The sequence below is a fragment of the Harpia harpyja genome, chromosome Z (assembly GCF_026419915.1).
Source record: "Harpia harpyja isolate bHarHar1 chromosome Z, bHarHar1 primary haplotype, whole genome shotgun sequence".
Lineage (NCBI taxonomy): Eukaryota > Metazoa > Chordata > Aves > Accipitriformes > Accipitridae > Harpia > Harpia harpyja.
Genome location: NC_068969.1, coordinates 79,674,247 through 79,687,594, shown reverse-complemented (window position 1 = coordinate 79,687,594; position 13,348 = coordinate 79,674,247). Strand labels below are relative to the sequence as shown.

Below are 13,348 nucleotides of genomic sequence, written 5' to 3'. Positions count from 1 at the left end.
TTGTCCATTTCAGACACAAAATAGAGAAACTCGGAGTGATCATTTCATGTCACACATCTGCACTCCTTTGAGCAGGAGGAATCAATATTGTCAGGTGGGGTCTACAGCTGATAATGTAATGCTAACAGTCATCACTGGTTGACTAAAGCAATCAGCACTGCAAATATGAACCACCTGAGTTATAGGCTTAATGAAACAGCCAGTGGGGGTCGCCAGGGAAGGGTTAGGGTTGGTAAAGCACAGCTTGCTAGGGTTTGTTTTTCAGACAGTGGTTTTTGCATAGCTAGGGCCCTAGCCCTGTGGCTGAGGTGTGAGGCAGCAAAGACCAGTGGGTTTAAAACAAGCTCTAATAAAGAGTGTGGTCCAGTCTTCAGCCTGGTTTGGAGGAGAAATCACTGTTGGCCTAGATCTAGATGTGACTAGGTTTATGTTGATTTTCAGTCCCTGGTATCAAGATAAAGGTTTGTTCAGAGGACCGGCACGGACCAACAGCTTTGCATAAAGGGTGTATAGGGTTGGATTGCATAAGTGTTTCCCTGGAGGCTGTCAGAGGTATTTGGATTAGGATTGGATTTGTATTGATGTTGTCTTTTGTAGTGTAGGGCTGACAAACTTTGGTTAAGGGCTGCTGCCAGAAGAGACTGCCTGGCTATTTTTTTGTGCTGGTGGCTGGGGGTACTGCTGGCTGATTTAGAAATGGTGCTGACTGGGTTCCATTGAGCAGAGTTACTGCTGAGATTAGGATTTTGGCCAACAATTGTCCAAAAAGTCATAAAATAGAGCTCAAAACTGGATGCTGAGTTATGCAGAGCACTAGAGCTAGCCAGACAATTCTTATCTCCATTGTGATCTAGCACTGGCAGAAACTGCAGGTGAGAGAAATGCATTTGATTAGAGTCCAGGTTAACAAAAGAAAGTAAGGTTGATTTCCTGGGACTTGCAAGGGCATGCAGGAGATAATGCATGTACAGGCAGGCAGCTGGCGGAGAGGCTGATGGGCCTTGTCAGGCTGGGGTCAGGATTGTATTAAATAATCACTTTTAAACCAGGAGCATACAGTGATTTACCTTGTGGAATGAAATAAGAAATTACTTCAATGCAAGCTTTAGGGCAGAGGCCAAAAGATGGAATCTGCTCTAGCAGCGAGGACCTACTGTTTATGGCTGGCTTATTGTTGGATTTTAGAGATAGGAGAATTGGGGGTGATGACAGTAAGGGTCTTCTGTGTAATTTAGTTTTGATATTGGTAAAGGTTTACAGAGGAGATTATGCTTCATGTTGGGAAAAGGCTGCAGGTCAGGCAGGAAGTGGTGAAGGATCTAGTCTTGGAAGCACTGGCAGATCAGGGTTAGGATGGTTCTCCTGGGGGCGGATGAGCTAGAATTAAGGCTGAGCACACAGAAATAGTAAGAGTAAAAGTTTTGTTATGACTGAATCAAGTTTTGTGTTATCAAGGTCAAATGAACAAAACATTTTGCCTAATTTAGAAGAGACCATTGGAATATAGTCCCTTCATCATAAAACAATACTACTTCTTGAGATATGTGTCTTCCTGAGGTCACTTCTGTGGAGTGTGGATTGGACTTAGGTTGAAGCACTTCTGTAACATGGTCTGCATCACTGACTTTTATCAACCTATGTTTGCATTGAATACTTTGTTTTTTAGCAATAGTTATAAAAATTATGCATTCTGATTTCCTAATTTCAAAAAAAAAAAAATACAATTGTTGTAATAATTTCTAGGTCAAGCTCACAAGTAATGACCAGCCTGAAAAGAGACCTAATCATTATTTATCTTGACTAGATCTTGTGACGAATTCAGAAAAATTCTACACTTTTTCTCCTATTTTGTGAAAGACATGTAGTAGCCTTTTTGAAAACAGTGTACAGATTCTATTTCATATCTCCCTTTTTTTTCCTGTTCAATATAAATTATTTCAATTAATAGTTCTTAGAACATGATCATTCTCCTTATCAACATATTCCATCTATAAGTACGTTAGAACTGCCATACTAGGTCAAGCAAAAAGTCTGCTTCAGTCAGGTTTCGGTTTCACGGAGGAACTGGTTTCAGACATTGAAAGAAAGACTGCAAGAAACAGATCAAGGTTACCCTCTGCTCATAGACCCTCCTTCTTGACCCTCATGTTGCATTTGGACTATTGTGTCTAATGACTCAAATGAGCCAGTCTTCAGGAATTTCTGTAGGCCCTTTTGTGCTATATTTACCCTTTTGACAACATTTAGCTTGTCGGATGAGTTCCACCATGAACTATGCACTGTGTAAAATAAGGAATACATCTCATTTTTAAAACCTTGGTACAATATTTGCACTGATTCCTTCTGGTTTTCCCACTCTGAGAAACAGAAAATTATTACTGCTGTTTACCTCCTTTCTCCATTACTTCTATATTTGAGATCTGTCATTATCATTTGCCTCTTTCCTAGTGTCCTACTCTATTAATCTTTACTTTTATCAAAGATGGCCCATAAGAGGGTTATCCTTATTTCCCTTCTCTGTCCTTCTTCTTTTTCCACTGTGGTTATATTTTCATAATTTGTTATAATATACATAAATATGTAATTTGTGACTAGTGTTTGAATCTATAAATGTATATTTTGGAAATATCCATTTCCTATAAATAAATGTGTAGTTTAATAAAATTTAATAAAATAGTTTGATATTTATTTAATATAAGTAGATGAATTATATGAGATTAATTATATGTTGAGAAAGAGTGAACTACACATAATGATCAGGACACAAATGTATTCAACTTGGCTGTGTCATGTTCCCTCCTTTTTCCTTCCTCCCTGTAATAGTCCATTAATCTTTTTAACTGTTGGACACTGAGCTCATATTTTTCAGAGGAATGCCTGTAACAACCCTACCACCATTCTGAATAGTAGTAGCTAATGTGGAGGACATTTTAATGTATAATTAGTATATATAATTAATTGTTTTTTCCCATAGGCATTATTTCTTTTTTACTGAACTTTAATTTGGTCTGCCAAAACTTCGAGTACTTTCACAGACAGTTTCATTTTTAGCTACCATTCATAATTTTTTTTGTAAGTAAACTTGGTCAGCTCATGGTTGACCCTTTATTCTGTTCATCTGGGGGTCTGGCTAAAAAGTCATGCCCTAGCACAAATCCCCAAGGGCTTCCACAGGTCCTTCATCCATTGCAGGAACAGGTTATAGGACCCTTCTCTGTTACCCAGTCATCAGTCCATGGGAGGATCTTAAGTCATGTGAACTTTGTCTAGGACCTTTGGTGAGGGACCTAGAAGAAAACTGGTACCTAAGCTGCCTTTATCAGTGTCCCTTGTGAATCTTTGGCAAAGCAAATCACAATGCTCAGAAAGCATCACCCTTCTCAGGGACCCATCTTTGAGTTCTGTTCTTTTTTTTCATTCTGGCTACTGACCCCACAACAGAGATAGAGATTATTGGTCTGCAGTTACATGCATTACTCATGGTGCCCCTTCTAAAAAAATGTTGTTACAATTTTCTATCTATTTTCCTGTGGTTTAAACAATAGCTTGTTCATGAAAATAGGCTAAATATGATCATATGTGATTTGCATTCCTGTGTTCTTCAAAGAGTACATGATTTGAAACTACTGAGAAGATGCTGTTTGGATCTGGAAATATGTTATCACTAATCTTACACACTTCTTTAAAATAATGCTGTTCTGGAATCTACTGTCAGGTTTTAATTTGAGGCAATAGAGACAGTTTGTTAGACATGTTGTTTTCTCTTCCTCTGACAAATTGTTCTTTGTAATTTTTCCTTTTCTTTTTCTGTAACTTTTTTCTGGTATCATGTGTAAATTCCCCAAATCTGTCTATTTTAAAAATCAGTCTGGTTTAAGTACTATGAAGCTTTGGTGCCAACCTTGTTCAGTTTTCATCATTTTAACAAATTTTTTTTGTGGCAAACATTGTCTTTTTATTTTGTTCATTTTATTTTTATACAGTATCTATCACAGTAGGTTCCTATTTTTTTACATTAATTTCTTAGGTATTGCCATGATTAAATTAAGGTTAATAAATATTCTGCAGTGGGGATTAAGGTGGCTTGCTCAAAGGTGAATTCTCTCAGCCTGGGAGCACGTTGGTGGTGGTGAAATGGTCTTTCTATAGATGAGTGGAGTGTTATGGGCGCTATCCACAGAATAGCAGGGATGATTTTGGTGTATTTGGGGTTGCCCTTAGTCTGTGGAATAATTCTGATCTTCTCATTTGAGAAGCTTCTCCTTTTGTTGCACTTAGTAGTGGATTCTGTACAGATTATCACAGCTATTGAAGCTGATACAGCAGGCTCCATTGCTGCCAGCTATCCTAGTCAGTCCATTGCACTGATTTTGTATTTTGTTCTTCCTTTGGGGAGAATAATTGAATTTCAGAAAAGATTTGAACCTTTTAGCTTTCTGTTTTGGCTTTGTGAGAGATTTAGTCTAAGGGCTTTTTAGCAGTCATCCTAATCACCTAAAGGAACACAGCTTAATCCAAGATTGAGGCATGGTGAGCAAGTTCAATTCAGAGATGCTTTGTAAAGCATGTAAATTGGTGATAATGTAATTTCACAGCAAATTCTCTGGCTGATTTAGAGGCTGAATTGAGAAGCAACAGACAGAGCTGCCTTCCATATAAAGACAACCCCAAAACCAAGCTGATCCAACACAGGGCTATCACCATCAAGGGACATGAAAGCTGAAGTGGACAGTAGACATGTTCCCTGGAGCTTAAAGGCAGAGGTCCCTTCAGCTTTCCAAGGGAATTAAAAGGCAAGCTCAGAGGAGTCATGGTGTAGTCCTGTGCTAGACAGTATGCTTGAAAGCTTTCAGCATCTCTCATGACTTACATTTTTTTGTACTTTTTATGTTAGTTTAAACAAGCTTGTAAAATTATTTTCCCATGACAATGTCTGGCTTCTATTTCTGCTTCATGAACAAATTATGAACAGCAACAAATCTCTTGCACATCCTCCTTTTTCAGTGTAAGGTACCTCTACATACAAACAGGAATATTAAAGCACTGTAAGTAGAGAAAGGAAAGCATCATACAAAACCTTTGTTTTTACTAACATGAAAAGAACAAAATTACATATGCCACATGATGACAGTTCTCCACAACCTCATCCCCAGTTTCTTTATATGTTACTTAGAAGACTTCAACACTGAACTTCTCCTTAATAAATCAAACCTGATGATTTGGGATTTGGCACTTGCAGAAAGCATTTGTAATAATGTTGTGGAAAAATCCATTAGAACTTTTTTAATAAGCATGGTGGCATGGAGCTAGATCATAACATACCAGATCAAATTTCATAAGACAAAAGATGGTATGCAATAATAATTCCATCTCCCTGTCCCCAGTTTGGGACACACACACACACAAGAAAGAAATGGTGCCTTTCCTCTTATCCCAATACACACAATTTCATAAAATAAGAACAACTTATTGAATACATTTTTCATGGTTTAACCCTACAATTAACATTGATAATTGCTTGGCTATCACTGCTGGTTATAAACTGCTGATTAAATTTCCCAACCACCCAAGTAAACTTACTGCAGTTTTGTAGGCCAGGCCATGTGTCCTTCAGTGAACATAAACAAACGGTTCAGGCATATGCTGCTAAAATCAAGCATGAAAGGGTTGGGCTTTGGGGGACTTTGCTTGCCTGTTTTTTTTCATGTGAACTAATCAAATTTGGGGGATATAGGAATAACAACATGATACAAAGGTGAAGTCAGATAGTGCCATCTCTTAGTCACAGGACAGATCAGAATAATTCAAAAAGATTATGCTGCTTTCCTATTCAAATTATGAGGTCTGGTTTTTTCATTCAACTTTCTGTGGATATCCCCAAAATTAATACTTCATTTTATCAATCCCAAACTTCACCTAAGCAACAGCTTGTGCGTCTGTTGCACCATCCCAGACAGTCATTTACAAAATCAATTTAAAAAAGCAGGGTGCAAGTGATGATTTTTTTCCAAGGTCTCTCTACAAGAAAAAATAGGTCTCTCTGTTGCTAGTGACTATAGGCTAGACAGTTAATTTTTGGTGGATGGTCTGAGGACTCGAATTTTAACCAACTCTTTATAAGACTGGTGATATCCTCTTGGGTCTTACAAAGTGGTGAGGGCTGCTCTTGGTGTTCAGAATACTCCAAACTCCTCTGAAACCTAACAGAAGTAAAGGATGATCTCTAGCGGGTTGCAATACACAAATGCAGGGCTGAGTGCTCTGCAAGATCCGAGTACTTCTGCTGTCTGCTATTAAAAAATTTAGATAGGATTTTATTTGCAAACATAATGAATGATTGCCTTTTTTTTGGTTTGGTGACCTAAGGATGCAAAACTCACTGTTAGTTAGAGGACTAACTAAAGATTCTCAAGAATTGACCATCTCTTTTTGAAGCTCTCATGTTTCTCATAGCTAGCAGGGTGTTGCAAATACTGCAAGGGTAAAAAATTTCACCATACTCCAGAGCTGAGTATTTCAATGTGTGGAAGTTGGCCCTGTGCAGCAAAGCCACAACATTTCTTAAAGCATTTAGCTATCAAGTCTCACTTTGGGTTTTGCAAGACTCAAGCAGCCACTGACGTTTTCTCCTGGATCAAGATCTTAGCTTTAACAAACTGTCAAACAAAATCAGAAAGAAATTTTTGCTGTGTGGAATCACCATACATTGTTCCTCTTCTGCTCACAGTACTCCTTAAAAAAATAAATGATACTGTGCCTGCTTCTTTCATTTGCTTGTTTTGTATAATTTTAGCTCATGGCTGTGGCTCACTGTAATTGTTTCCCACCTATTTTGTTATCATGGCTGTATGAGTGACTTCCACATTAGGCTGGAAAAGATGAACATCTGTCTTTTCTCTGTGTCAAAACAGAGCGATAATTCTGCAGACATGCAGGAATAGTCTGCAGGGAGAGGAACTCTTCTGTCTTCCTGATTTTTAAATTTTTTTTAATGTGAATTCTTTTTCCTCCCCTTCCTTTTATAGAAGGCCCTGTGTGAGCTTTTGGTCTGTTCTTCATGATTCACTGAAGACCGTATTGCTGAGCAGATCTTCTGAGTTTAAGAATCACTGATGATCCTTAAAAAACAAAGAGTAAGAGCAGAATTCTCCCCAATGAATGCTTTTTCTGCACATTCAGATCAGAGACCTCCCCGAATGGCTTCCAGCACAATAGAACATTTTTCCCAGGAGTGCGTGAGGCTTTTATGAGCCCAGAAAGACCCTTCTGAAGTGTGTGATTAATGCACCATCCCCGCACAAGGAATTAGATATCCTGTTTCTGACACACAGACTCAAATGATACTAATCCATGCAAAAGGCCTCCCATTTGCTGAAGAAGCTGTATTGCTACAGCTGTATTTTTTTTTCCTGTTGGGAATTTACGTCACTGTTTACTCTAATTAGAAAAGGGCAGCTTTGGTCTCGGTGGGCCAGATCGCTTACAGCCATTGACATATTCTGCAGTATTTTTGCCTTCCTCCTTCTCTTCAAGGTATAGTCTGATTTGTAATCATGTTTCTATCCATCTACAGGGGAAAACAAAACAAACAACCCAGATTACGCTGTTCAGCACAATCTGTCATATTTTTGCTTCTGTTTCACAGTCTACTCTTTGACAATGTCTCTTGGCATTTGGAAAGAGAGAAAAGGAAAGGCAGATTGAAAAATGGTGTTTCCAAAACAGGGCAACTTGTTCAAAACATGGGAAAAGAAAAAGGACAGGGAGGATTGTTCCTGAAAGCAGGAGTACTGACTTGGAGAACGGTCCATCTTTTCTGGTTGTCATTTGGCAGTTTTCTCTCCTGAGATATCATCATGCACTGGTGCAGAGGTGCCCAAGCAACACCAATACATTATGTTCTAGGACAAATAATCAATTAGGAGTGGCTTTTAATAGCAGCCTTTTTGTTCTTCCCTTGCTAGCTGCTCATGCAAAGGCTTAGAGGTAAGGACAAGGGATGCTCTGCAGAGGTTGTGAAGTCCCCATAACTGTATTAATCAGCACAGCTATCAAAGAGGAAGGATTTATTCCTGGGCCAGTTGCAAGTGGTGCTGCCTTAGCAGTGCGAAGCTCTCTTTTCTTATTGCACTCCTTGCGCTACAAACTCTTGTTTACAGCACACAAAGTACTGGGAGCATAGTGAAGCTCAGGTGGCTTGAAAGTTGGCAGTATTTGTAGGCTCTAAAGAGTGTTTTCCAAACATGCACTTAGCTCCAGCCAAGAGTCCACACCTACAACTGAAAGGAGCATTTTTTCAGCCAAAATAAAGTAAGCAGAAGGACAGCCTTATAATAATGATAGTACCACAAAGAAGAATGAAAAAGAGACCTCACATCAGAAACAAAAAAATCTTGAATTAGAATTTTTATACTTCTGTATTTCTCACAGCACAGGCTCCCATTTTTTACTCTGAACTATCTAATATAGTATACATGGTCTCAGAAGGTGTTTGGGAAATAGTAAAAATCTAAAATCCATGACAACATGACAGGGACAGCAGGTAGTGGTAGGTGGCTTTCTGATGGAGTAAAGATAAGTCCATATCCTCTGTGCCTATAAAATTATTCAGTAGCACTAATCATGCACTTACTGTGCATTCATTATTTCAGAACATGGTCTCAGAATGGTCAGAAATGCCACTGATTATGCCTGGAAATTATTTGACTGTGTTTTGCAGCTAAGATTTTGCCACCAATCTATGCTCTATTTTGTGCATTTCATTTTGCTATTGCAAAGTATCTCTGGTACTTCACGTAGCTGGAAGATGTCTCAAAGCTGCAAGATGCATGTGACAGAATGCTTCTTCCTGATATTTATGTCAGGTTCACTCTTTGGCATTACATCTTTTTCAGATCCACTATGCTGGTGCTGCCGACAGTTCAGTTCAGTTTATCTTCTATCAGCCTATCATTCACCAATGGAGGGAAACTGATTTTTTTCCTTGTTCAGCATCCTGCGGAGGAGGTAATGAATTACCACTGTATTCCAGAAACAGTCATCTACATACAGGATCTGTCCCAAATGCTGCACTGAGATTTGGACCATTAAAATGGGCAAAATCTGCAAATTAAATTAGTTACATCTAAATGAAGGGAGGGATGTAGCAACAGTGGTAGTAGTTTGTAGATTTTTTAGCATCATACCAGGCTGTGTACATAGAGTACATTTTTATATCCACATGACTGCATTTAATGCTACACCTGTCACACATAAGGGCTGAATGGATCTGGGCGAGCTTTATTGTCAAAAGATGTCCCCACTTGCCCCCATCCCTACCAGCTGCTTTACCCTCTGAACTAAAACTGAGTGTACGAGTCCTGGTGACCAAGGAATCTTGGCCTTTGTTTTTTCTGTTTGCTGTAGGCTTCTGAATTTTTATTTGACCATACTGGTTATCTTTTTTCCTACTACATGTGATTTAAGCTGTTGTTTTCAATCTGGTCTGTAAAACAGCAGTTGTTATGTCCAAAAGCGCTGATATTTTCAGTTTGCTTTTTACCAAACCAGAACTTAGATGAAGTTCAGAGAGAGACAAGAAGAACACCACATATTATTTCTTCCACTGTGTATTGCAGGTTATCAACTGACATCTGCTGAATGTTTTGATCTGAGAAGCAACCGGGTAGTAGCAGATCAATACTGTCACTATTACCCTGAAAATATCAAGCCAAAGCCAAAACTTCAAGAGTGTAATCTGGACCCTTGTCCTGCAAGGTCAGTCAGCTCTGATTTTAAAAGAGACTGGGTTCTAAAGAAGTAAATAAAGTAGGAAAATATTCTGTTGCTACTGCTTACAGTGTCATTTAGCCCATGTAATTCAACCTGTTTCTCATCGTGAGGATGTACCGTGTAGAAAAAGACCTCTGTTTAGCACCTCCACATTGCAAGGACTGATTTGAAATGGTTGTTTCTTCCCCTCAGATTATGTTTTGCCTCATTAAATTTTATAAAGTGTGAGAAAACAAATTGTCCCTTATACCATCCCATGATCAACACATGTCTCTTAAGTGTTAGGAGATGGAAAAAATTCTCTTGGGGTAAAAATGTTGTTGGAAAATGGTTGTTATCATAATTAGAGGCATTATTTTTATGGCTTTTTACATTTTCTCCTTAATAAAAAGCTTACTTGCAGTTATGGCAGCTTTTAAGACTGTAACGTGTGAATTTCTTCTAATTATCAATACCTTTTGGCCCCATACAAAAGACTCCTCTCTGCTCCCCTGCCAAGCATTCTTCCTCAGAGGACTAATAGTAAAAACAGTAAGATCACTGAGTCAGATTTCCCATGTATAAGAAAAGGAACAAAACCACAAAAAGGACCAGTCCTTTGTTGCACTGATTCCCCTGAACTTCAGTGGAAGTCAGTCTGCAGCCGCTCATAAGCCACAAGCATTTATTTGTGTAATCTAAACCGTTTGGTCCTCTTGTGTGGCTTTGCTAAAAGATGGTTAAGTGCAGCCCAGCAGACATGCACGCAAGGATGCCCTAAAGCCATTTATTTACCTTCTGCTTTCCCTCTAGACTGGTTTTGTGCCAAGTTTGATAAAGCGAGTTCAAGTAAGTGTCACCTAAAATGTTGCTATGGCCCTTCAGATTGCTGGAGGTTGCCATAGAAGAAAGATATCCTAGCCAGGAGAAGGATGCTTTACGGACCTACGGGACTATGTATCCACCTGACTGAGGATGATTGTGTCCTAAACCAGGTATACCAGCTTTAGACTAGCTAGGCATTATCAGAGCAGAACAAATCACTCCAAGCCCAAGACAGCTTTTACCTCTTCTAGAAAGTTTTCATTAAAGTTTATTGACTTTTCATAGCTGGACTTAACGCTCGGGTTTCTTCATCACTGAAGACACTTTTACCCAGACTGTGTGGCAGTTTATGTTCCTTTGTTCTACTAAACACATTTTTAATGGTAATTCTGTTTGTGAATAATTAAAAGCCAGAAATGTTCTTATACAGTTTAAGATTTGAAGTTAAAATCTCCCAGAATTAAATAGTAGAAATATCAAATCTCAAACCCCAACATTTATCTCAGCTGTACATTCTTTAAGTTACATACTTTATCATGTATTTCATTAGGATGCATTAAGGATATAATATTAAGAATGCAGCTTCACTAGGGCTTTGTGGAAAGTATTTCCTGTTGAGCACATATTCAGAAGTGATTTTTCAACTTAAAGGTTACTTTCCCACAATGCAACAAGACCATTTTTTTCCTTTAACAATATTCTGTCAAGTTCAGTATCTGGCTTCTCTTGTACTAGTACTTTCACAAAAAATATATATATATTTAATTTCTCAGGTTACTTAAATATATTAACAGTTGCAACTAGAAACCTTACTATAATAAAGATCTTGTATTTTTTCCTCAGTGATTTTCTCAGATCAAAAACTCTTTCTCTGAATTCTCCTTTGAATTGTTTGAGACAGATGTCAGTAAAGTAGAGGCCAGGTATGATCAGCTAAAAGACCTAAATATGAACATCTCAGAAAAAGGATTGCAGAAAGGTGTGAATTGATATGGAACCTGTCTTTTAGATTCACCTCTCACAGTACCAATGAGAATGTAATTTTATGTAGCTGCCTTTTTTTTTTTTTTTTTTAAAGCTTAAGCTGCTATTTTTTAAAAATACAGTCCTGAGTCAAATATGTAATTTGCCTCTGGAATTTATACTATCGATAGTTTCCATACTTTTCCGGATAATTTTAAATGACATTCTCAAATGGTAAGACAGACGACTGCATGGTACATGGGAGGAAAGAGAGAAAAAAAAATAACAGCTAGGCAGATGTCAGGAAGCAATTTTTGTTTTATATAAAACATAACAAGGCAAAGTTGTTGATATAAAAACCCTGAGGGGAGGGAGAGTCATTTAGAAGTACAGCTATGCCGTCCCAGGGTACAGGCAGTAACAGAGAGGAATTGGCTTTTTGGAAACATCCTCACGGAATGTCAAATTGCAAATGATTATTTTCAAAAGTGTCTTTGTAAAGAATTCAAGAATCAACAACCCAGACAGAAAACCAGAGGAAATCTGTGGTAACTTCTGGAATCCCAATGCTGTCTTACAATCAGGAAGAGGGTAGGTGAAGCAGAACAACGGGGTCAGAAGCATGAGCAAGGAGAGCGTCTTGGCTCTGCAGTGTCTTTGCTGGGTGGCAGCCACTCTGCTCTGCCAATATAAAATGAAGATGTTAATTTTTCCTGGCAAACCCTGTTCCAGTGAGGCATAGCTGATTAGTGGTTGCTGACTGTTCCTATGGTGTGTCAATGAATGCCACAGAAAATAATGGTGGAAGACCACAGTGGCACTGAATAAAGAAACTGAGAGGGGTTACTGTAGGAGAGCTTACATTAAAATTTTCAGCAAAGGGCGGGCTGAAAGAAAAGTTTCAATGAATACCAGGAGTATCATGCGGACCTGCAATTAGGTGCCTCTTTAGGCTTAGTGCATAGAAACATTTTACTTTATTGTGCTTATTATGACAATAATTAGCAGTATTGCTGGCATCATAAGTAGCAAAAAAAGCTTAGACTAAACAGACATGGAAAATGAATCAACTTTTTCTGTAACCCCAGCTTCTCACATACTCAGAGGAGAAGCAGTGTGGGGGAAGTTACTTATCAAACACATATAATTTATACATGTTCCTTTTCTGGGTTAAGTAAAGGTGGCCCATCCACCTAAGTAAGACTGGTAATAAGTGTCTTCCAGGATAGATGGTGAAGTCCCTTTTTGTCCCTCCATGCTATCAACGCCCTATCCAGCCTCTCTGGCTGGATCTTTGGGATCCAGCTCTCACCTTAGGAAGATAGAAAGAAAAGATCTGTTTATTTACAGTCCATTAAGATTTTACAACAGTCCGTACTTGACTGGCAAATATATGTATAATGTCTCCTGATGTAAATAGTACCCAGTTCGATCTAGTCCACTCCCCTTCTACATGGCAAATTCCAACATTAAGATTTCATGTATTTAATTAATTGCAAATCTTTTAACTATCCAAAACTTCACAGACTGGAGGGTTTAGGGGAGGTTTTTTAGCTGTCATCAGTATCCTCCTGTCTGGTATCCTCTAATAAAAGGTGAATGGAATTTTTTTCTGCTTTGAGAAAAAGTCTGTTTAGATTTGACTTAACTGGGTGTGCTAAACACTTACTTAGGACAATTCTGAGGTGCCATAAGATGAGGACACCATTTCTTTCATAATTCAAAAGCATTCCTCCAAAAAGCAAGTTTTACAAATATGAAAAAGGCTTTTACCCCAGTCATCATTCACCTACTCACCAGGATACTCTCT

At 38.4% G+C, this 13,348-nt stretch overlaps 1 protein-coding gene across 5 annotated transcripts in view; it reads left to right on the top strand.

Annotated features, from left to right (window-relative positions):
* ADAMTSL1 (ADAMTS like 1) overlaps window positions 1–13,348 on the top strand; it is a 474,745-nt gene that overhangs the window by 352,807 nt on the left and 108,590 nt on the right. For all 5 annotated transcript variants that reach the window (XM_052776382.1, XM_052776381.1, XM_052776383.1 and 2 more), the window contains 2 exons: window positions 8,895–9,006; window positions 9,618–9,756. In XM_052776382.1, the coding sequence (XP_052632342.1) occupies window positions 8,895–9,006; window positions 9,618–9,756 (251 nt within the window). The remainder of the gene's footprint in view (window positions 1–8,894; window positions 9,007–9,617; window positions 9,757–13,348) is intronic.